Source organism: Amyelois transitella, chromosome 22 (assembly GCF_032362555.1).
Source record: "Amyelois transitella isolate CPQ chromosome 22, ilAmyTran1.1, whole genome shotgun sequence".
NCBI lineage: Eukaryota > Metazoa > Arthropoda > Insecta > Lepidoptera > Pyralidae > Amyelois > Amyelois transitella.
This window is the reverse complement of record NC_083525.1, coordinates 9,098,559-9,123,248: the sequence shown is the minus strand read 5'-3', so window position 1 is coordinate 9,123,248 and position 24,690 is coordinate 9,098,559. Positions and strand designations below refer to the sequence as shown.

The following is a 24,690-nucleotide window of genomic DNA, read 5'->3' as shown; positions in this document are numbered from 1 at the left end:
CGAGGACGCCACTGGGGCCAAACATCAGGAGGATGCTAGGGTGCATCCTCTAGGAGAGAGGCGTGATTTTATAATGTATACCTTACGGGGCGGACAGAGCCAATGTCTCGAAAACATTGAAATGTGTGCCATACGCAGAACACTAACGAAGTTATTGACGTACATTTATCTTTTTCCTATTCTATTTTGTTAGCAATGATACACACTAGAACATTAGGAATGGTATGGTGAACAGGCGTGCAGATTGTAAGTCGTTCTGGGTTTCTTGTTAGCGCGATTAGCGATAGACTAGTGACCTATCACTTTTCTTAATTTTAGCACTAAACCTTTAGGGTCAACGTGGTCTTCGGATCTTGTGGCTATTGGCTCTGTCAAAAAACGTAAGTGACAAAAAGCATGTGTGGAAGATTTAGTTAACGCCTTCAGATATAAAATAGCAGTAAAAATGATGAATCTAACATTGTCTTTGTGGTATTAGTGCCTTCTTTTTGAAAGATTTTATTTTACTGGTATATGCATGCGTGCATTCGCATATACAAAACAAAAAAGAATAAGACCACTCCATCTCTTTCGTGATGTCGTAAAAGGCGACTAAGGGATAGGCTTATAAAATTGCGATCCTTTTTTTTAGGCGATGGGCTAGCAACCTGTCACTAATTGGATCTCAATTCCATCATTAAGCCGAGCAGCTGAACGTGGCCATTCAGTCTTTTCTGGACTATTGGCTCTGTCTACCCCGTAAGGGATATAGACGTGACTATATGTATGTATGTGACCGGTTAAAACCCAAGGTCTTAGAGTACTATATATTATTTCTTGGGCCACTTAGACGTAATCCTCCCTCCCTGTAAGGAGCCGAGAGTCCGGCGACAACACTACGCCACTGTAATTTTGTCATTTAATGAGCTCGGTTCACCTGTTGATTGCATCCCCCTTGGGAGTTCTAAAGCTTGTCCAGAATCTTCCATTATGACAAGTTCTTACTTACACGATGCGACTACTTCGTCATCTGCTCATACCTCTAGAAGAAATAGAAAAAATCAGCTTGGTTTATGGTTTTTGCGATAGGTGAAAGTACCCGAAACCGCCGAGCTTGTATGAAGAGAGTTATGAATGTGGATGAAGCGAAGGAAGTATGTAGAGATCGTGGCAAGTGGAAAGAGGTAGTCTCTGCCTACCCCTCCGGGAAAGAGGCGTGATTTTATGTATGTATGTATGTATGTATGAAAGTGCATATTTCCTAAGTCGGTTTTCACCGTTTTGATTTCCCTATAGACTGCTTGTCTGTAATATTTCTATTATACAGATATTTACACAGTTACAAGAAAAAGTGCATAGTTATAAATGAATGTCGGACTTAACCTACCATTGGCATAATAACCATAGCGACCGCGTGGCTGCCGGTATTTCAGACGTAACCACATGTGGTTTATCTGATGTGCCATGGTATGTTTATTAATGGCAAATCTCTTTTGTTTAGCGATCTAGAGGGCTTGGCTCCAAACAGACAGACAGACATAGCGAAACTTGAGATTTTTTTACGACTGTAAACCCTAAGTACAGTTATAATTTTAGTGCTTAAACATTGGTTCAGCTCTGGCTGTGAATTAAACGTTAATAGCTACACGAGCTTGTTAAGGACATACGTGGGGTTCTTTTTAGGTGATGTCCTAGCAATTTCGCTATCCTTGAAAGTCTTTTTCAGCATTTCGTCATCCAACTAATTGTATCTTGTTGTCCTTTCATCTATGTCTTAAGCCTTTGCATATGTACCATTGTTATACACCGATAAATCCATATAATTTGTGTTGGGGGAAAAAACGTGTCTTTAACTATAAAAATACGTTTAATACTAGCATTTAATACATTTAGGACTAAGCGTAGGAATCGCAGGACGTCACCGGTGCGGGGGCAGGAAGCCGAGCGCGCGCAGCACGGCCTCGGCGCGCGCCACCAGCGGCTCGCGCCAGCGCCACAGCGCCGTGTCGCGCACGGGCTCCGCGCGCAGCTCCGCGCACGTCTTGCTGAGCGCCGTCACGCAGTCGGCGCGGTAGTGCTGCAGCCGCGCGTGCCGCGTCTCCAGCGCGTACGAAGAGCACGCGCCGCCGAGGCACGCCAGCGGGAAGTGGTTGTGCAGCGCCAGCACGCGCTCCGTCTCGTGGAACGCCTTCACGTACTGCCCCGGCTTAGTGAAGTTGCGCGTGCGGTAAACGTGCTGCAGCATGTGCATGTAGCGCGGCATGCCCTCCTCCCAGCCGTGCTCGTGCCGCAGGGAGTCCAGGAAGTACAGGTTCGAGGCGTGGTACGACGTCCGCGGCGGTTTGCCCGCTGCCGGAGTCGACAGAGGCAATATGCGCTTCATCAGCGAGCTCCAGTCCGGGTCTTCCAACGGCACGATCACCTCGTCGATGTCGAGCAGCGCCAGCCAGCGGTACTGGTACAGGTGCCGGTACAAGCAGTCGTTGTACGGGATCAGCTCCATCTGACGCTTGTGCGTCGTCTTCTTCTTGAGGTACATGTGCTGCAGTCCGGGCAGGTTCGGCTGGCCGCCCGGCAGCGTGATCGGTGTCACGGTCACTGTACCTTCATTCTTATAATAGTCCAACACTTTCGTTATGTTCGGATGCACTTGCAATTCGTAAAAGAACACTTTATCTGCTCCCATAAGTTTAATCAGTTCTATCCACTCGACTAGTCGTACAGATAAGTCCTCGTGCAGAAAGTCGAGTCCCTTGACACAGACGGCGAACTCCTTGCGGCCGACAGCGGGGTCGGGGCGGTCGTAGTGCACGCGCAGGTTGTTGGTGGCGCGGTCGCACGCGTTCTCTACGATGGACACTGAAGCCGGCACCAGGTGGCGCACCTCCTGCGGGAGCACGCACGCCAGCAGGTACGGCTGCAGCACGTGGTCGCGGTAGTTGCCCCACTTGTTGTTCCACACGTACTTGTACTCGAGATTTCGCACTATAACGGGTTCGGCGCGCTCCTCGAACCACAGCTGGCAGTGGGTGACGACGGTGGGCTTGATGCGGTCGTGCACGGCGAGCACCCTCACCGCGGGCCCGATGCGCGACGTATTGCGCGCGTCCATGTAGGCGCCGTAGAAGTGGAACACGCCCTGGCTGGAGAGCATGGTCTGCCAGTAAGTGTTGTGAAATTGGAGCTCGTAAATGGATGGGAACGGAGCGCAGTCTTTCTTCTTGAAGAACTTGTTCTTGTCATCTTTGTGTTTCTGCCAATAGGCGTAGGGAAGTGAAGGAAGCCGTCGCTCCAGGTCGGCGCGCAGCTCGTCCTCGGAGAGCACGCGGGTGTCGGTGGCGGGCTGCGGCGGGCCGGGCGTGGGCGTGGGCGTGGAGGCCTGCGGCTCCGACTGCAGCAGCAGGCGCGCGGGGGGCTGCGGGACGCGGCGCGCGGGGAGGGGCTGCAGGCGCGGGAGGGCCAGCGCCGCCAGCGCCCCCCAGCACAGCAGCGCCGCCAGCCAGCGCAGCCGGCTGCGCGACCCGCCGCTCCACCAGCGCAAGCACCACCCTCGCATCGCCTGAAATTACAAAATATACTTGTTCTTATCAGGGCCATAAGAAATCGACGCTGCATCTCGCAGAAAGGGGTTTATGTGATATGCTTTTGTCAGGTATGTGAGTGAGCAAAGATGTGCACCTCCTCATCGGGCAGGGGCGGCGGCGAGCGCTGGTCCCCATGGTCAGAGCTGGCCGCGCCGGGCGAGGCGCATCACGTTTCAATTCAACAGTTACAACTTCACACACATTAACTAATTTTGTTAACTATTACAATACATCACATTTCTTAACTATAAATCTCGTTATAGAAAAATTTAAACTGATTACTAAAACCAATACATAATAAAAAATGACACATTGTTGACATTTTGAAAAGTCTATTCGCTATCTATCATCTTTAAATCATCTTGCTTTGATATTTTATAATAAGGCATTGGTAGTAATGTAGGATATTCTATTTTGTTTTTGCTCTAAGACTTGTCCCTCAAATATAATGAAATAAATTTAATCGTGAAATACTGCTGAGTATGTTTAAATAAATATTTGCATTATTTGTAAGCGTTTGGACAGCATTCGTTAACGATCTTGCGATACAATGTTGGCCAGGCACGGAATGGACGTGCCATGTGTTGCAACGGCCGTACCAATCCGCTCTAATTTCCATCACGACAATGCATCAGACGGAGTGCACAGCCCGGCTCAGCCGGCTGCGCGGGCGGCCCTTCTCCACCAAAGCTTCGCACTCGGGCGAGTCACGACGCGTGGCGCAACGGCGACGTGGCGCAGTCACATTCAGTAGCAGCTGCGATCACAGATAAATAAGTGTTTGTGGCGAGGCGGGTCAAGGTTGAGCAGCTGCGGCAGGCCGGAAGGAAATCAGGCTTCTGATACCAAGAACGAGACAGATTTATCAACAAACCGGTCTTAGACCATGTGAGTTTGAAAGCACGTCTCGAATATTACAATAGCGGTGAATGCATCAAAAAGAGAATCATCGTCTACTACGTCAAGTGAAAAGCCTTTTTCATACAGTTTTCATTATTACCATATTCTCTGGCCGCATGGAAGGTCAGTAGGCTCGCGGACTTCGTGACGTCACTGATGGTAGAATGTTGGGCTTTGAATAACGGACCATATCGCCGCCACACCAATGTCATCACAATCATTAGCAAACGCAGTTACCAGATACTTATCAGATTTATAATTTTATAGAATATTAAATAAATAAATATAATAATAGATTCAAAAGAAATAAGAAAGAAGAATCAGGCCAAACATGTCAGAAGAACTACTACTATATACCTACCAATGAGTCAGCACGCTGCACTGATATAAAGAACTCATCGTTCGTTGATTTTGGATTGTCATAAAAAAATATGTTATTGTAAAAGAAGACACATTCCATAAATTTTGGGGCATAATGCAGTTTGAATTCATAACCCTATTCGATTTGATAAATGATGGGCAATATAACTTGTGTATAAACAAAATCCGGCGAGGATCTGCCCGGCGGTCAAGGCCGCGCCCTGCGGCGCCGCCACGGTTGTAATTGGCGAGTGTGGCCGCCGAATACCAAACAGCACTAGCTGTGCTCCGCGACGCGGCCTGCCTGCCGAGCGCGCCGTGCAACGACCAAGTCAAATTGCAGTCACGCGCGTACAAATTTTATTGTTTCCTTGACGCATTCAAGTCGAGTACGATATCGTATCATCAAACGCATTATAGCCAATTCTCAGTTGCATGCGTACCAGCTCGCTTCAAAATCGACATTAATTTGAACGAATTGAATTTAAGTACGACCATAGATCGTCACATTCACTCAACAATCAATTTATCGCCAGCAAAATTAATAAAAACAGCGAAATCAGCTGGTGTCGTTTTATTGCAATTTATCATGTAAGAAGTGTAAACACCAGTCTTCCTGGTTCATTTGCATTATTGGCTTCGTTCGCTGGAATAACTATGTACTTGAGCTTCAGTCAGCTATATCTATTTCATGAGAAATAAAAACATTATTATAGACTTAATAAATAAAAAAACACTTAGCTCATGAGTTGGTATGAGGCTCGTGCTTCACGGAGCGTGGCCGTGAGCCGTGCTAGCGCGCTCCGCGGACCGGCACATTCTCGAGACAATTGTCAAGTCTTTGTGTATATTCTATTTGCAATTTATATGTTGGTGTGTAAAAAAATTAAGCTCTTAACATGTCACAACTTTATTCCTTACGGGATAGACAGAGATAACATTGAAAGGCCACGAAAATAAAGTGACAGGTTGCTCAACTAAATAAGAATCCCGTGTTTATAAGCCTTTCCCTTGATTGTCAATAATGACAATCTACACGGGAACAGTAGCGGCTGGAACAGACGATGTTACTTCATTCTAATACAGAGCTGATCATTTGGAATGTAAATTTATAATAACAAGTTCTATACTTCACAATATTTCGATTTCAAATTATTTTTCTTTACTAGTGTTTGTTCTCGAAGTTTAAAGGCAGAAGGTCTTTGACCTCCTGAGAGGGCTGTGCGGGGAGGGACGTCAGCAGTTCGCAACCGGTCTGACTGCATCCAGCTGCAGACTCGTCCAGACTACCCTCTCTCTCACACACCCGTATATTATTATTGTTGGACCAAGTGCTACAATAACGTGTTATAATCAACCCGTGTGGTTTCCGGCACCAATAAAAAAGAATAGGACCCCCCTCTTTGTCTTTCCCATAAATATCGTAAAATGAAATTCAGGGATAGGCTTATGAACTTGGGATTCCTCTATTAGACGTTGGGCTAGCAACCTGTCATTGTTTGAATCTCGATTCTATCTTATCAAGGTAAAAACCTGAACGCAGCCTATCAGTCTTTTCAAGACTGTTGGCTCTATCTGCCCCGCAAGGGATAAAGGCTGTTAGTTATAATTGATTAGTTCTTTTACTTTAATTTTTTAAAACAGCCTATATTTTCAGAATATTTTCAGTAAGGTAAGTAGGCGTTTAACTGTTATTTGTAATTTTGTTTCCAATTTTGAAAATATCGCCGAGAATTTGAAAGTTGTGACAAGGATGCTCTCGAAATTTTAACCGTTGATAATAAAAGTATCGCGTTGGATCTCAGAAACAAGATATAGACCATACATGGTGCGGTGTTGAATTCAAATACGGACAATGGTCTAGAGAGGTATTTCATCTGCATGTGCCGTTAGCGGTCGCGTTTCGAAACTCGCCAATCTCGTCCACAGTTGATCGGAGTGCGATCTGGACGAGGTCGCAGCAGACACAACGCTGCGCGGGCGCCTTGCAGCTGTCGCACTATTGTCGCTCATATAATTACAGTTGATTGTTATAATTGGCGAGCGTCAACGGTCTCGTATATCAAATTAAGTACGTGGATGACATTTCATTAGGCAATGTAACAGTTAATTTTTAGGTAGGTACTGTTAAATTTCATCCTTAGAATACGATTTAAATTCTTATTTTGTCTTACTTCCATTATCATAACGTATCTCTAACATTAACCCATTGTTGTCCAAATTAAATAGTTGTTTTTCTTTACATAGACTGCCATATATGTCTCTAATGAAATAAATGCATTGCCTACCCAGATATTTAATAGTCCCCGCCATTTACATTTACTAAATACCCGTAAATTAGCTCGCCTCACTAGCAACGGTCGTGGATAATGTGCGACTTCAATAATTACTTTAACCGTTTGTGTTGGTCGTAGTCAATAACCATGTCCGTTAATTTCGGTTCAATTAACAACAGCAACATTAACAGTAATATTGAGGGTGTCGTCTGCTGTGAACACACGTGTTACATAAAGCTCTATTCGCGTATTGTGGCTGCAGTTGCCAACTGTGTCAGTCGGCTAATGCTGTTTCGGCGCAGGCGCAGTGTTGCAACTCTGACGTCGCGGCCTCTGGAAAAGCTTTGAAAGCTCTGTGTAGTGTTGTTCAGGTTGCAAATACAGAAAGTTTCAACAGATATAAATAAGCGAAACAGGCCGAGTTTCAAACTCGCATTTTAACCAACTAAAGAAAAATTATTTAATCGCTTGATGACTGTAGTCAATTTAATTTTTACTACTTCGCACTGTTAAATATTATGACATCTTCAGGTTGGAAGAGTGGATGATAATCTGAAACCGTAAATTCATGCGTTGAGACCCGAGGATGCCTGAGCTCATAAGAACAGATTCTTATCAAAGTAGAGCTGATGATGTAATTCGAAGCGCTATCGCCCATCTCGGTTGCCCAACCTGGGAGGAATAGTGCACGAATCACATTGTTGCATTTCTGATCGATAATCCGGGTGACATAACAAATATTACTGTAAAAAATTACAATATTTTTTTGACTTATGATACTAATGTTCTTGATACTGTGGATAACCATTGCCAATAAACTTTCTTCTGAATCTATAGTTAGAGTAAGAAATATTAGAATAATAAAAGGCGGTCTTTTCAAAGCGGCAGTGCATTTACATCACATCACTAGCACGCTCCGGCGCAGTGGCCGTGAACAAGACCCAAAATAGCTAAAACTAGTCCCAAAGTAGACGATCACGACTCTTGAAATAAACAGGATGCATTTTTTGTAGACATCATTGAAGTACGAGATTATTTAACGGCAAGGCACCGCAACGCCGAGTCTGCTTCCGACAGTACAAGAGCGGCTCGCAAAAACCGCACACTCAAAACACCCAATTATTATGATAACATTGAGCGAAGAAGCTGCAACTTAGTGTACATGTTTCGTTAGTATTATAATGATTCTTAATTTTCATATCACATCTCTCGACGTGAGCCTTCAAACATTGGGAGGGACTTTAATAGATTTTTTTCAACATAAAACATAATAAAATGCCACGTAACAAAACTCTTACTGTATTAGATTAATAACTCTGTCAGTTCAACTTAAAGTGGTATATTAAAGAAACGTAGATACAGCGAAAAAATAAGGTAAAAATTAAAAACTCGTTATTCTGCTTCCGACAAAATTGCGCTGAGAGAGGATTCTCTTGGCGCAAACTCACGCTCCCGTTCACGTTCCAAGGACATGCGAAATTTTCAACTTTCTACAGCCAGTAGTATCGGCTGCTGTTTGTTTGTATTCTGTGAATCACACAGAACGGCGACAGTGTTATATCGACCAATTGATAATTAAAATTAATAAAAAAACGGAATCATTCAAGGCAAATTAATGTCCTTTGTTCGGAAGGCGAAGTGGAAAAACATTATACGGTTTAAGCCATAAATTTTTTTTTATAATGACACACTTTTTGTAATAGCATTGCCTCAGTAGCAGAGTTCAAAATTATGCTACTTATTGTAATTTGAGAGTTCGCTTCTGTAAGAAAATGGTAAGAACAAAATGTAATATAATAAAACTTAAGTCAAGACGGATAATTAAGATAAGACAATATTTTTTGCATTCTTCCAAGAAATGCTACAACTGTGATGTAATTTTTAATAACCCTTGAGCTAGCATTCATTATAACTCGCAAGGCGCATTTATTTCCATTTCGTTATTAGTTACGTAACGCCAGAGGTCACATCTAGTGGAGTTACCGAAACTACAGCGACATGTGCCTTGTCTACCGAATTCTGGCCTCTGACCCGGCGACGGCGACGCGCGGGGCCGAGACGAGGGCGCGACTTTCCTGACACTTGGAATTCTGATACCTTTGACATGTTCCGGGTATAATGTATTATAAATATATTCTAATGATCAATACTGAACCGTTAGAGAAAAAGTTTGTCTCTCCGCTGACAAGAAAATTGTAGTCTAAACAACAAAAATATACTGGAAAAAGAGGAAAATGTGCAAGTGAAGATATTTAAATCACAAATTACTAGCACCACAAAGCTCGGAGGAGCTCCAATAACGAACAATCCTCCAATAACTAACATAGCCCTCAATATTGGCACCTATGTTAATTGTTCACAACTTGTAGTTATGGTAATGTTCTCGGATTTTAATAAATGTTGCTGACCTCGAAGGTTCATCCTCTACTCTGAATGGGCCCGATAGGTATTTTATTCATTGGCAATTAATATTGTACAATCGTTTCTGCTATTGATGTAATCACTGAGAGAATAAACAGACAATTCTTTCTTTCTAATTATCTGGCAATCTTATTGAGCCCTTCCTCTGAACTGATCAGATAAGATAATACTTATAAAAACAAATCACGACACTTGGAAACACTGCAATTGCAGCTTGCAGCGGCTGCTTCGACAGAAATATCTGCCCTCTGTTTATTTATCTCAAGAACACCAGTGAGCAGCGGAGCGACTGCCAGCTCTTGTCTCGTAAATCATTCATTATTTCGTCTAAAAATGTTTTTATGAATTTTACGTTACTCCTCACTAAATATTAAGACGAGCGCTTTGAAGTTTTGTAGTCGTATCTTTAACTCGTGTCCAAAATAATAAAGGTTGTTTATGTGGTATTCAATTCTTATATAAACAGAACATTATGATATATGGCAAACATTATTTAATGCTGAAGTCATGAATCTATTGCTCACAAAAAACTCCGAATTTTAATGAACAACCTGACGGACAACAGTCAATTTTAATCGCTTAACTATATTGCATTCCTGACATATTTGAAACCGAATGCAGACACCTATCTAGTTTCTAAATGACGTAAATAAATCTGCTGCGTTGTAATGGCGCCAGTGGCAAACTGGTTTGCTATCAGTCAAAAAGGGTAATCGTAGCTGTGGGCTGTTGGTCGGGCTGTGTGTGCCCGGGGCAGCAGCGGCCCGGGAGAAGCAGGCCAGGGTCACGGGCGCTGATTAGTCACACAATTGCAGCCGTGGCCGATGGAGGGAAAGTAGGAAGCGGCTTCAGTTTAATTTAGCGGCTTAGTTAAAAAGACAACTTACTTATAAGAAAAACAAATGATATCAACTGCATAATTTTTAAGCATGAAAATCTTGATTTGGTGTCCCATCAACTCCATAATTTTCTTTAAAAGACGCTGATTGATGTATCATGTGACCAGTGGATAAGCATTTCCATTCAATGTGGTAATGCTCCCAACCCAACCTTCTTACGATTCGGCACGATTCCGCGGCGCCAATTTACACGGACGAATTTAATTTCATGTTTAATTTCTGTATTCTGTATAAGTTTTAGTATGTTTTTTGGTTAATTTTATCATTATTGTAACGTTCAATTCTTAATGCATTTTCTTACCTTTATAAAAAACTGTGATATACACAAGACCTCCTTTTGTGAAAATAAGATAAGGACTTTGTTTCTAGAATTCAGTGAGTAAAGCCTGGATAAACAAATGTGTTCAATTTTTATGTGACCGATTGTCGTAAACCACAAAAACATTTGATTCTAATTTTTGACTAATGTCATAAATAGACAATTGAATTGGACGTAGTTTTCAAGTACAGTGAGTTGTTGTTTGAAGCATTGTTTACTATCAGCTACTACTAATTCGTAACTCATTGACATCTACCTCCTACTATTTTACAGGAAGGAAATAGTGTAGTGACAATGGTGCCTGGCGACAGGTCAAGGCTGCACCAAATTTCTACGGTTCTTACGTACTATAACATTTTCAAGGTTTATTTGTACTTTAGTTTCATGAGCTTTCCTCTCAGGAAATTTGTTTAAATTTTGAGGATCCACAAGTATGAATACTGCTACAACACTAGTGTTGATCATTTGAATGGCTTTCAGCCAAGTGGTGAAAATACTTGTACAATTACAATAGAAAGTAAAGAAAATTAATATTACACCCAATGAAGACTGACCAGTAATAAAATGTAAAAAATAGTTATACTGAGCAGCGTGTGTGCGCGGGGCCGGGTAGAAAGCGGCAGAAAGCGCCGCTGGAGCGCGCGGGCAAGACGACGTGTTATTTGTCGCCCACAGCATTGATCAAGAGTAATGCAGCGTGACGCCAGAATTATTAGGTTTTGCGGATGTAAAATATAAAAATTTTGATAGTGCCCGTGAAGAAAATAAAGATAAAAAAACTAGTTTTAATACATATATTCACGTCTATAACCACTACGGGTAAGACAGAGCCTTGAAAAGACTGAAAGACCATGTTCAGCGGTTTGTCTTAATGATAGAATTGAGATGGAAATAGTGACAGGTTGTTAGCCCATCGCCTAAAAGAAGAATCCCAAGTTTTAAAGGTTAACCCTTAGTTACTTTTTACAACATCCATGGGGAAGGAATGAAGTAGTCATATTCTTTTTTCATTTGGTGCCGGGAACCACACGGCTCTGCTCTAAACAAGGACAAAAATATAAATGGTCATATTATAATTATTTGTTAAGAAACTATGGAATATGCTCTGTAAAGAGAAAGTTGGTGTCTGTAGGTAATGCTTAATTACCGATACAACATTGTCTATTCATAAGGTTAGACAAATCGAAAATATCAGCAGTCAATACCATAAAGCCTATCAGATCGCTCACATTAATTCAATACACATAAAACAAAGAAACAACAAAAACACAGCACTGAACATTGAAAGTAATGAAATAGAGCATGCATGGAGCAAGTTCACTTACATCACAAGATGCGGAGATCATCTCATAGGATGCTGGAGCTGCTGCCGAGGACGCACATGAAGCCAGGACACAAAAGACACCAGAGAACAACGCAAATGGACTAACCTAATTTATCAATTCCAACGCCACAATGTTGCGATACCAAAACGTTATCAGATAATACTTATTTCGGGTAAGTCGATATTAGTTTTATTGATTAACACAAAAGTGTTAATCAATAAAACTAATATCTGACTGAGACTGTTAGGATTAGCCTTGGTGTAGCAGTAGGTCTCTCATTCAATACAAACTACTATCTCCGACTTATAAAACATTGATTGATACCTCTTGGATTGCTCTTTATAGGTAAGCTACTCGTTAATTTAAATTGAGTATATTTTTGGCGACTCAATCTTGTGAAATTTCCAGAAATACAAGTCTCTATAAATTACTCCAGATGGTGATATTTGCCAAATTTCTTCGAAATGTAGGCTTAAAGATAATATAAATTTAGTGGCGAGAAAATATTTGTGTGTTTATGATTTTATAATGTTGTCTCCATGAATTGATTCATAGATAATGGTAAGCCTAACCACTAGCCTGGCGGAGAAGTGTCCGCACGACCCACTGCGCGCCAACGGTTGTTGACTACAGTTACAGCGGACCACGAGACCCCGGGCTACTACACATCACGATCACCCGTTATTCATCTTAATTATGTGGAACCTGAACAGATTTTAATTATTTTATTGAAGTTTAACGATTCTTGATGCGACTTTGTCATTGGTCGATTGTGCCCTTGAGACTTTTGAGATAAGAAATAATATCTGATAATTGCAAGTGTGAAAGAGATTGTGCAAGGTAATTATTTGAATGACTCTTTCTTAAAGACATGATAAGAATAAATCAGTGAATCAGTCAGATTGTAAGAAAGGCTCTTAAACAAGAAACTTGTTATTGCAGCAGTAAAACCTTAGAGTGCACTATGTGACGCGGCCGGGCTGACCTTATGCATTTGAAAGTACATCGAATATTATAAATAATGATTGAAGCAGGCCGGGACCGGTTTCTAGCGTTCTAGATAAGTCTAAGAACCGCTTGCTTTTATCACTGGCCAAATTGTAAGTAACTGGAAGTTAATGGCTGTTTCATCACTAAAATACAATCCTTCCTACAATCTTTAACGATGAGACACCACTAACATGAAGCTTTTGACGAAATATTCGGTGTACTGACATACCGTGGCCAGAAAACATGCCTGACGTTCGATACTTATCTTTATAACCGCGACTAATTTAACATTCTCATAACATCGCACACGTCTCCACAGCATATATTTGCAGACAGCATGTGCCGTCTGGAGTCTATTTGTCTTAAAACTCACAAAAATAGACATCTCCATTAAAAATCTGGCCAATGTAGCATCAACTGCACAAATAAAATATCACGTTACTATTGTTCAATATTCGTGGAGATAAAGAACAAGGCGGGATTATCCATTGAAACTAAAACTGTTTAAGTCTTATTAAACGTAAGTTAATTCAAACATGGACTAAATACCAGGCCAGCTTTTTAAAGTAAGATTAACCTACATTTCACCCACACGTGAGAATGATGAAGGCATGCGATCGTATTTGTATGCTATTGGCGGATGCGGCAGCGATATTTTTAATTCTATTAATAGCCACGATCATGAAAACGTGGACACTGGAGGCATGGAAACCAAAGAAGTAATGTAAACAGCACACGTAACTAAATAAACTGACTATGTTTGACATTGCATTACAAAGATTTTCATTTCAAATATTAGGCGAATGAAGCCGTAATCGATTTACGAGTAGTACTTTATTGCGTTCTAGGTACTCGGTCCGATAAACAGTTTCACCTAGGTAGAATGCCAGGCACACTTTAAACCGTACTATGATAATGTTCTACCTCAATAAATAACAAAGTAATGCCAATACATATATTTTATGCAAATTGTTATAATCGTAATATCATGAAAAAATTGTATTGCTGTACTAAACACAATGTAATGGACATTAAGAAAGAATTTAAATTGCCCTTTGGAATCAGACTCGATTGGATGATTGTCATGATGTAGTCATGGTGTCCCACGGCAATTTATTACATTCTGCGCTTTGTTGACGACGCTAACGTGACACCCCGTGTTGTTTGATCAATATTTTGTTGACTATCTTCCTGTAGCAACTATATATGTATGTAACTATATACCGGTGTTCCTTCTTTACCTTTTTTTTTATTGTTTTACATTATTCAATGAATCTATTATCCTAAACCCCTGGTTCTAGGGATTTCAAGTTTAGCATGTATGATGAATTTATAGTCTGTGAGTACTAAAAGATTTCCCCAAAACTCCAGCGGGAACGGAAATCAAAAGAAATATTAACGCAGGCGCACGTTATAGTTAGTTATACCGCGAGTTATTCCTGTTCCTTCAGTTGTAATTGGCGTTTTCAGGGACTATCAGCGCGATCAGAATGCTGCAATGTTGGTAACATTACGAGCGAGGCGTGATGTGAAAGGCCGGACCCAACAAACACACGTAACGGAGAGAACCGCCGCGCCGGTGTTTGCTCGCTAGAAAGGGCGTCGCGGCCGATCTCTTGCGGAAACCAGTTCCCGGCTGTCCTGGTTTCTCTGTCATACTTAGGTGACCCTTTGTCTTCACCTTTGGCTAAGCGAAGGGTGATATCATATTTCTCTTAATTTATACGTATGTAGGTATATTGTATCCTTAAAATATGACTCATAGTAAAATGCCGTTTTTCCAATAGGATTCAAGTTTAATGATTACTCAGATCACGAATCACAACGCATTAGGCATGAAGTTTTTGTGTGATTCGTGTAAATGAGTTGAATCATTGATTTATTTTTAATGTTAGACAGTTTGTTTACTATATTTATTTTCTCATAAAACCGGTTTGTTTTACTTATATTGTTGGAGCATATTTGATAATAATTACGTTTTCATTTTATTTTAAAACTCATTACAAGAACGTACCTATCTTTATAATTTACCGTAACATTTAACTGAGCTATTCGTAGTAAGTTTTTATTGCATTTTTAACTAGATTCGTCTGCTTATTGCTTGTTTGCTGCGTTTGATAGATTTATTTTGATGGATAATCCTAATTCACAATATTTTGCAACATTGCGCAAAATTATTTGAGTAGGTAAGCAATTAGTTTAAATGGGTGCCACGCAGAATCTCATAAGTAACCTACTCAGTGATACGTCACTTCATTTATTGTGGTATCTTGAAAACCTGGAAAGCACTTATAGTAGAAATAATTAGAAATTGTGATAACCTCAAACGTAAGTGCAAACACTTTGAAATTGCAGTAAAAATCACTATCAGATCACCTGCTATCGCTTACAAATCAATCCACATTGACGGTGATTGAAAAACTGATAAGGATAATATGGAAGAATCATCAAAGATAAACTATTCCATTTACTTTGCTGCAAAGAGTTGATGATGTGAACTAATTCTTGAAACACTAATGAATCACCAACACACAGTTTCGTGACGAGGCTCGTTGGAGTCTTTTCTTAGAGCGAGCTTCAAGCTCAGTCGATGTTAAGCACACACTCGAGGAATTTGAAATGCGATTCGGTACAGCTTTCGCCGCAGCGGGGGGTCCGGAAGCTCACCTTAGCGGTGGCGACTGGACGGGGATCCCGGAGAAGACAGGACGCGGCGGCGGCGAGCGCTCATGCTCGGTCGACGACCCGCCGGGCGGCGTGCGCCTCCACTGACTGGTTCACACACACTCACTGACGCCGACGTGCGGCCGGCTCGCGCGCTGTGCAGCGACTGCGGGGCTCCGCTGCCACCCGCCGCGCCGGGCGCGCCCGCGGCCTTGACCGCCCCCCTCGCAGCCGCCGGCGCCCGCGCATCCGCCGAGGGTCTCGTCTCTCGTCTCCTCAGAGGCTCTGGCGCATGTTGCAGGCGAAAGTCAATACCGTTAGATCATTATTACGTTCGCACTTTTTGTCGGCGTCACCCTGATACCGCTGGTTTGGGAGCTGTTTAATGGTACTTATTATCTGGTGTAATTGAAAGATGACAAAACAGGTAGGTAGGTACTTAATCTGTGTCAAAAACAGTTCTTTATCACCTTTCTCTCATCATAAGGTTTTCTGTTTGTGATCTGGGCATGAACGCTCAGGGTCAGTTTATAGGTGATAAAGTTTACACGTTTTACACGCTTTGGAATAATTTGATATGTAAAAATGCTGCCTCACACCTACCCCAATGATTTTTTCCTTTTATTGCCATCACCATTTTGGGGTCGATGACCAAATGCCAGGTTTGACATTCACAAAAGCATCCACAGCAATTAAGGTATAAAGTTATCTCACTGTTCTTTGAAAACCTCGCATATTTTTTGTATCCTAAAAACTTTTTTAAAACAAATTATTAAAGTTCTGTCCTCACACAGTGGCGTAGCGTGCATTGGAGGGACCCCGTATAAAAAATTGTTTGGGGGCCCTTGTATTGTTTGGGGGTAAAGATTTTTCACAAAAGAAAAAAAATATTGTGAAAAGAAATATTTATTTATCATAACATAATTTAACCTTAATTTAAAAATTTAATTTTACAAATAAAAATCAAATTTTAAATATTCATTCGCCTTACCTTTTTTTCGGCAAACTGATTTTAAATCATTTATGGCTGATGATGATTTTAGTTTTTCTAAAGTTTCTACCTCTATGGACAATAGTGAGAGGTCTGACAGCCGTTCTTGTCCCATCGAAGTTCTTAAGTAATTTTTTATCAGTTTTAATTTTGAAAAACTTCTTTCTGCAGTTGCGGTTGTAACTGGAAGGGTCAAGAATAAAAAGCATGCTGTGATTACCTCGGGAAAACTAGATGCAAGACTATTGAATTTTAGTAGCAATAATTCAATGAGTTCTTTAATGGAATAAATTTTTTGAATTTCAGATTTTAAGCATGTTTTTAGAGCCTTTAATTGATCACAAAGATTAACTGAGATGTCTTTACTGTATTTAACCGAGTTTTTCGGAAGCGATTAATATCTCTTCGTTTGAAGAAGATAGGAGTTTCTCCGGTTGTAATATTTCGAACATACTACTCAGGTCGCAAAGGCTCTGAAATCTTTCTTTAGTTTGAGAAATTAATATATCTAAACAGCAATAGTATACATTGACTTTGAAATAGGATCGGGTCGGAAATTCTCTCATCTTGTGATAACTCATCAAAAAAACGCTTCGTTATCTTTCGCCTACTGTTTTTAAAAACAGTTGTTACCCCCCACTCTTTTGCTAAATCTTTGGACTCATTTAGCAAACTATTAAATGAAATCTGATTTCTTAATTGGCACAGTCTATTTAAAATATTACTTAATAAAATACTAGATTTCTGTAAGTCATTATTTTCATGCTGTAGAGCTTTAGAAATAGGATTAATAATTTCAAATAGTGAAGAAAAAAATGTAACGAGCACTAAGAAATTATAACTCTCTAAAATATTAATTATATTTTTCATCTTTTTTATTTGAAATTAAATTAAGTTGGTACAAAGTTTTCATGATAAGTAAAAAATTTTTCTTTACCGATAATAAAGCATCGTTCCTAGAAGACCATCTGGTTGGACATACCTTTTTAAGGGTAATCAAATATTTTTCAGATGGATCGTCACTTAGCATAGCCCAGCGTTTTATACTATTGCCAAAAAAAGTATATATTTTTTCTAAATTATCGAAAAAAGTCGATACTTCACGAACGTGTCTCGCAGCATCGTTTAAAACTAAGTTTAAAGCGTGCGCAGCACAATGAACATAATCGGCATTTGGAGCATGCTCTTTTATTAGGGTTTGTAATCCTCCATAAACACCCGACATAACATTTGCTCCATCGTAACCCTGTCCTCTACATTTAGTCAAATCAATTCCATATTCTTTAGTCAAATTTAAAATGTCAGTTTTCAGACCTGCAGCACTGCAATCGGTTACTGCTATAAATCCTAAAAAGGACTCACAGATTTTTATTTCTTTAGGCACATTATCATCATTTTCTGTAACCGAGATATATCGAAAAACTACAGAAAGTTGGTCAATTTTTGACAAGTCTTGTGTTGTATGCAGAATTATTGTCAGAAATGGAGCTTTTTAAATTTCTGAGATAATATTGTTCCTAACGGTGGTACCAAGCAAACTAATAATTTCGTTTTGAATCGTAGGGCTTAAATAATTTATTTCGCCTTTCGGTTTTAGAAGAAGTTCTTTTAAAGTTGCATCATAGTTAGATAGCAAACGTAAAATTGCCATAAAATTTCCAGAATCAGAATCATGCCCTCTCAAAGATAGATTACAAGATGCTAAAGTAATTATAACATTAATAATACGATTCAGTACATCTCTCCAGAATGTAATTTTACTATTGATTTCACTTTGCAATAGAGTATCGATGGTATTTCCTTGCAACCAATTATTATAAGAGAGTGAGGCATTCATATGCTGCTGTGACTTTTCATGGTCAAGTATAGTTTGCGTAAAATTGCTTCTAACCGAAACACCGTTAACCCAAGCAGAGGAGTACGATTTGTTTTGACGATCTGCTAATAACCAACAGAAGTGACAGTACGGTTTGTTTAAAACGTTAGAATAACATAACCATGGTCTTACAAGTTTTATGCCTGCCTGATTGAAATATGAATAATAATAGGCCGAAAAAGGTCGGTTACTTTCTGGATCTTTTGGAAATGGTCCTTGTGGTTTAAATGGACCCAATTTAAAAATTATTTTTCGTTCGCATTCAGATAAATTGTCACCGAAATTTCCTCTATCTGATGAAATTATATTACAATCCTCAAATATATCAGAATCGTTGACTTGGTGTTCTTCAATTTCTGGATGGACATCCGATGAAGTATGTGCTTGACTTTCTTCTATTTCCGAATGGATATTTGACGCAGAACGTGCTTCAGAAGGATCTAAAAATAAACGAGTATTCGTTAAAAAATAAATACGAATGCTTTGGTACTAAACTAAAAAGAGTTATATATAAATAAATAACTTTACTAAGGGTTACAGTTAGTGTTTACGCGGATTGTGTTCGTGTATTAGTAGATACAAAATCACCTGCAGCCCGTCCGTGCGTTACATTACACCTGCGTGCTATTTGAACGCAGCGCGTAGTGTAGTGGCCATACAAAACGAGAACAACCCGAAAGCGAGTCTGCACATCTTCTCAACACGCAATTTACGATACGATACAGACTGATAGACAAACAACAAAACAAATTGATCCTATAGATAAGTTAGTTTCGGTTTTTTTTTGTTTCGAGGCACCCTAGAAACAAAATTTACCCTTCGCTACAGGTAAATAATAAACCAACCACGCGTATCTAACCACGCAGATCCACATTAGCGTCGTGTAAAATAGTACTTGTGTAAATTAGTAAGTACTTCGGTTTTTCGAACAACTAATTTTACAATTTGACATTTATTTTTAAACCTTATCCGTTTTAAGATTTTTGCCAAACCAATTTCATGTAAAAGTTTAATTAGTAAGGAGTCTCCAATATTTTTTTTAGATTTTTGGACCAGTAGTTGTGAAAAACGAGGGGGGGGAGACCACTTTTTGTGACGGACAGATTGACAGACCGAAATTAAAAGATTTCCTTGTTAATCACTACGGACCCCGAATAAATGGGTTGGGTAGTACTTACCTTTCCAATCTAAATCACTCACAGTATCTTGTCTCTGAAAAAATGAAGAAATTTTGGGCACTTTTTTTATAACCTCTTCCCTTTTCCGTTTACTTTTTCTTTTCTCAGCACCGCTGGGATAATCTCTTTTCCTTTCACTCATTTCTTTTACAAATCGCTACTAATATTGTTAAACCAGAAGAACAATATTGTTTGTACTGAATTACAATGTAGGTAATGCACAATTACATAAAACGCGTAAATAAACACTGCACTGCACTCCGTGGTTTAACATCAAATGTAGAGTATGGACGTACACGTACATCGTGATATCGATTTTATTATTGAGGGATTCCCCGCTGAGTTGCAGATGAAGTAAGTAAAACGGGGAAGTCCCGCAGCCCGCCATAACGATGTAGAGTGTTGCCAACTTTTGAACGCACGCTTAAGGCGGGATAAAAAGTAATTGCTTTATAGAATTTTGTCATTTGTAAAATAAAATAAATTAGGAAGTTTTTATTTCTTTTTCCTTACACACTTTGGGGCCCCCGTGGCTCGGGGGCCCCGTATAATTGATACGGCAGATACGGCGGTAGCTACGCCCCTGTCCTCACATCATTTATGTACTTATTGAACAAAAAATATTATAATAACACCAGAAAATTACAACCATTTATATAATAATGAACTCAACGACAAAAAACTACGCAACTCACATTCTTTGTCAAATCTCATGCGAGTAACATCGATTGTAGTCGCGTCGAGGTAGTTCCAAAATTGAAATTGTGGTTTGTTTGTCACCTGTAACATCATCATCATTATTCGTGGCTGTAAAAATTATACAAATTTCATAAACGAATAGCACAATGCTTTAGTATTATGACAATTTACTGTACATTAATATTTCTCAACTGTGCTTTAGTTTCTACCAAATTGAATCGTCAGGAACACCGTTTCCTTTAGTTAACTAGTTGCTTATCATCCTCTAGTACTTCTAAATTAAATTGATCGTAAAATAAAATTCATCAAAGAGATTAATTGGCTCCTTTTTTACATGTATAATATCCATGGATAAATCATAAATCGTGCCTGAATTTCATTCCGATCATGATTTGTGTGTATCGTGACTAAGTTCATTACACTAGCTCAGAGTTATTTTACTGACGCATCACCAGCATTTATGTGACTTAAGTAGTTATACGCTAGAACTATGTGGACACTTCTTTATTCATCTATTTCATTCCCATCAGACCAACATACATATTCATTACCGTTACCGAAGACTCTAGAGAGATCTGTAGTGGCATATGAGAGAGTTTCTGCATTAAACTTATTTACTAAATGATGCAAGTCGATGGTTAATCTATTGAGAAACCCAAAACTCTTCCGTTACTAAGTTTGACTGACAGACAACGCACAGCCCAAACCTGTCTTGCCCACTCCAGGAGCGTGGTTATACTTACTTGACGTTCCGCTACCTTTCCTCCAGAGAGGTGAAGGAGCAAATGGGACCGACGCCAGGAGAATGATGACTTCAGAATTATTTTATTCTCGTACGCAAGCTTTTCACGATACGAGCTTCTTACTAGCAATGATTTAATTTTCTCAAAGGTTCATGAGTATAGATCAACTTCCTCAATAATAATGACAGCTGAAAAATTATGGGGTCGATGACCAAATGCCAACACCACGAGCTCGTCTCTGGGTGTCTTAACGCATCACTAGTTCCTGTCAAATTAATTTCTACAACGACGTAACGAATCAACCGAGCAGAATTTATTACCTTCCAGATCTATCCGTTAAATTCTATACATGAAACTGTTCGTATTATATTAATATTTATAGCTTAAGTTCCGTCAAAGGTACAATTAAGCTCATTAAACAAATAGCTGTACTATTATTTAAGTGAACAAAAAGAGTTCCGGTATTACAAAACTAATTATGTTTGATATTGCGGCAACACATCGCATCCGATTGTTCTTGTAAAGAAGACAATGGTTTTGCAATATGTTCGCCTGGGATCGGTCGCTCGTCGCTCGCGCGGGGACCGCAGCGGAGCCCGGGGCGGCCCGACAGGTTGAGCGGGCTGGACGAAACCGCATTCTTGCAGCCCTGCGCTATCGGGGCCAGACAACAAGACAATCTTCACTGTAATAACAACAAACATGAACGGGTTAAACTTAGATGGCCAAGATAACGAGAAGGATAAGAATGCATACAAATCACATGTACTGTACACATATTGCGTCTTTATTCTATATGAAGAAGACAGCTTAAAGTTTAGGTCACAGGTCGTGTTCAGCTGGATTAACAATCATAGATAGTGCGCCAAGTACGCCACGATTTTCTTCAATATTGTACTAGATGAATGTGCTATTCTTTTAGTCGCCTTTTACAACATCATGCATGACGTAACATAAGACGACCTGTTGCTGTTGTTCAAGCAATTAACTGCAGAATAATCCAAGCTGTAATTGTATACAAGTCCAGTATACAGGAATGATGACAACCTCGGCTCTAATTAACCGCCGGCTTTCTAGAAGACAATTCTGTCATGTAATGTGCGAATCGCGAATTGCCCGCATGATTGTTGTTACGCGAGGGTCCACACGACATCCGAACGCGGCCGTTCACCTGGCCTCTAGGGCTCATGGTGACCTTGCCCAAACTTTCTTGGAGCCGGAATCTTGCAGGACTGGTTTGCTAAAAATCTACTTCCTGCTACACTTAATGGCGTGGGTTGTGCTAACATACTTGTACCTTTTTTTGGTAATAAAGCTCTATTCAATTATTACAAATAATAGGTTATATAACTAATTGTACGTAAATGTACGTACTATATGTACGTAAATGTACATTTACATACTTACGTATAGTATGCGGTGTTATAAGGCAAACATTATTATCACCTTGTGAAATCGATTTGTGTTTGGGAAAAAAATATCCTTATCAGTTATCATTATCACTCTCAAATCTAAACAAAAGTTAATAAAATGTGAGACACGTGTCATCTTCGTGTGTCACATTTTATTAACTTTTGTTTATGACGAACGTTGAAATAGAAGCAGATCCATCATGCAACAATAAGGAAGGAAAACTAAGAAGTACGCCAACGCGGTCAAGTTTATTCTCGAAGACGGGCGCTAAAACACTTGACTAGTATGAGATGGACAGTCTCTTGTGGATGACAGTGTAGTCCACAAGGTGTTCCGTTGTAGTCGGCGCGGGCGCAGCGGTCGCGGTCAGATGGAGCGGAACATCGGGGTCAGCGGCGACGCGAGAGCGGGGGAGGGGGAGGGGGGGACCCACTTCCGAGGATAATCACACTCTGGTGCCACGTGTGCCTTCACAAGCACCCTAAATAAGGACGAATCAAATTCACAAAGCCAATAAGTTACGATAAGTTCATGGGATTTCGATACTAAATTCTAAAACAGTGGCAATGTAACCAAAATGAATGAATGAATAGGTAGAATATATAAACGGATACCATCATTGTAAAGTTGTTTATTCGGCAGAACTACTGCGGAAGAGTGGCTCATAAGGGTCGTGTTATATTCGCACATTGTGAATCGACTAATGCGAATGTGACACGTTCTCATTCTGAGCACTTCACAGCGACTCTCGCTTTAAATCGATTAGTTGTTGATGCGCTACTTCCTGATGTGTAAATATAAAAGTCGTTTTCGGAAAGAAATGACATGTATAAATTCTGAAAGAAATTAATAGTTAAACAAATGCTGGTGTTTACACTATGATAGCTCCATGAACTGTGATGATTTGATCTTCATCTCGACGCAAATATCCTGCGTCAGTGTCGGCGCAACAACAACCATAGCGCGTGTAATAATAGCTTCATAGTAAAGTTCATTAACTGCTCCTGTTTCTGCTGTTCGCGGAGTTTGAATGTACCGTCGCCTCGAGTCGGCACAAATAGATTTATTTGTGTTATCATTTCTATTCAAAGTAACTATGTGAAGATTGTTTGTCTTATTATCTAGCACATGTCTGCTTCGCTGAAATAGTTGATTTTAAAATACGTTTAACATATTAACTATTTAGTTGTCAACCAATCAACTAGTGGCGAAAATACATTTTTTGTAAGTATGTATGTATATTTGTAACAGTATATCTTTTGATATGGCATTAGTTTGATTTTGATGTAATTAAAATGTATGTAAGACGTCACAATAGATTTCCAAATTCGTTGACGCACCACGAATTGTATATCGGTTAGTAGGTATTTATTTGAGATTTTTTTAAAGACTCATAATTTTAAATGTTCGCAAGGTTAAGGTATTAGTAGCATGGACTTATTAGGAGTTATTTTAATGTGATGTTGTCTATTTATTTACTCATTTATAGTTATTCGGTTAAAAAATAATCCCCATTCAATCTGCAGCATGATATGAATAAAGAAACAGTGGTATGACGCAGGCGCTCACAAACACGAGAGTCTACAACTCGCGCCACGCAATCAGCGAGCAAACGAATTGATATCGGGGGGATTTGCATCGCTCTTATCTTCTTCAATAAATGTAGCGTGACGTCAGCAATGGCTTAGAAACTGCAGCCGTCGCCGGTTACTGTACCTACGCCTGCTTGGATTCGTGAATCAAAATTTATTACTGAACCTTATAAAGTTGTCGAGAAGAACGCTTAATGAAGCCATTTCTTTTTTGAATTGACTATGCCTAAATGAAGTTAATATAACGAAGATAACTCAAACTCAGGGCAGAGACCCGCTTGATTTTACAGAAGATTAAAATATACAATAAAACACTCGATTGACGCGAGATATTACTTAATTGAAATTGGCTTTTATTGTTTTTAAAAATAGTTTCTCGGCAGATTATAAGATATACTTATTCCAGAGATATTTTAGGTACAAATAAAGTTTCAACCATTTATTGATTTCTTAAAAATAAGCCTAAATTAAATTATAAATT

The 24,690-nt window shown here is 39.9% G+C and overlaps 2 protein-coding genes across 3 annotated transcripts; both read right to left on the bottom strand.

Moving 5' to 3' along the window:
• Positions 1-1,827: 1,827 nt before the first annotated feature.
• Positions 1,828-15,895, bottom strand: LOC106140275 (uncharacterized). Of its 2 annotated transcripts, none has more exons than XM_013341849.2 (2): positions 15,721-15,895; positions 1,828-3,538 (listed from the first exon to the last, which is right to left on the bottom strand). In XM_013341849.2, the coding sequence occupies exon 2, from the start codon at positions 3,533-3,535 to the stop codon at positions 1,898-1,900; it is 1,638 nt and encodes a 545-aa protein (XP_013197303.2). In that variant the 5' UTR covers positions 3,536-3,538; positions 15,721-15,895; the 3' UTR covers positions 1,828-1,897. The 2 variants fall into 2 exon arrangements, with proteins under 2 accessions (XP_013197303.2, XP_013197302.2); XM_013341848.2 differs by lacking the exon at positions 15,721-15,895 and adding an exon at positions 12,064-12,205.
• Positions 15,896-16,550: 655 nt separating this feature from the next.
• LOC106133496 (zinc finger MYM-type protein 5-like) lies at positions 16,551-20,319 on the bottom strand. Its single transcript, XM_013333239.2, has 2 exons — positions 19,763-20,319; positions 16,551-19,024 (listed from the first exon to the last, which is right to left on the bottom strand). Exons 1-2 carry the CDS (start codon positions 19,902-19,904, stop codon positions 18,201-18,203), a joined length of 966 nt encoding a protein of 321 aa, XP_013188693.2. The 5' UTR covers positions 19,905-20,319; the 3' UTR covers positions 16,551-18,200.
• Positions 20,320-24,690: the final 4,371 nt, after the last annotated feature.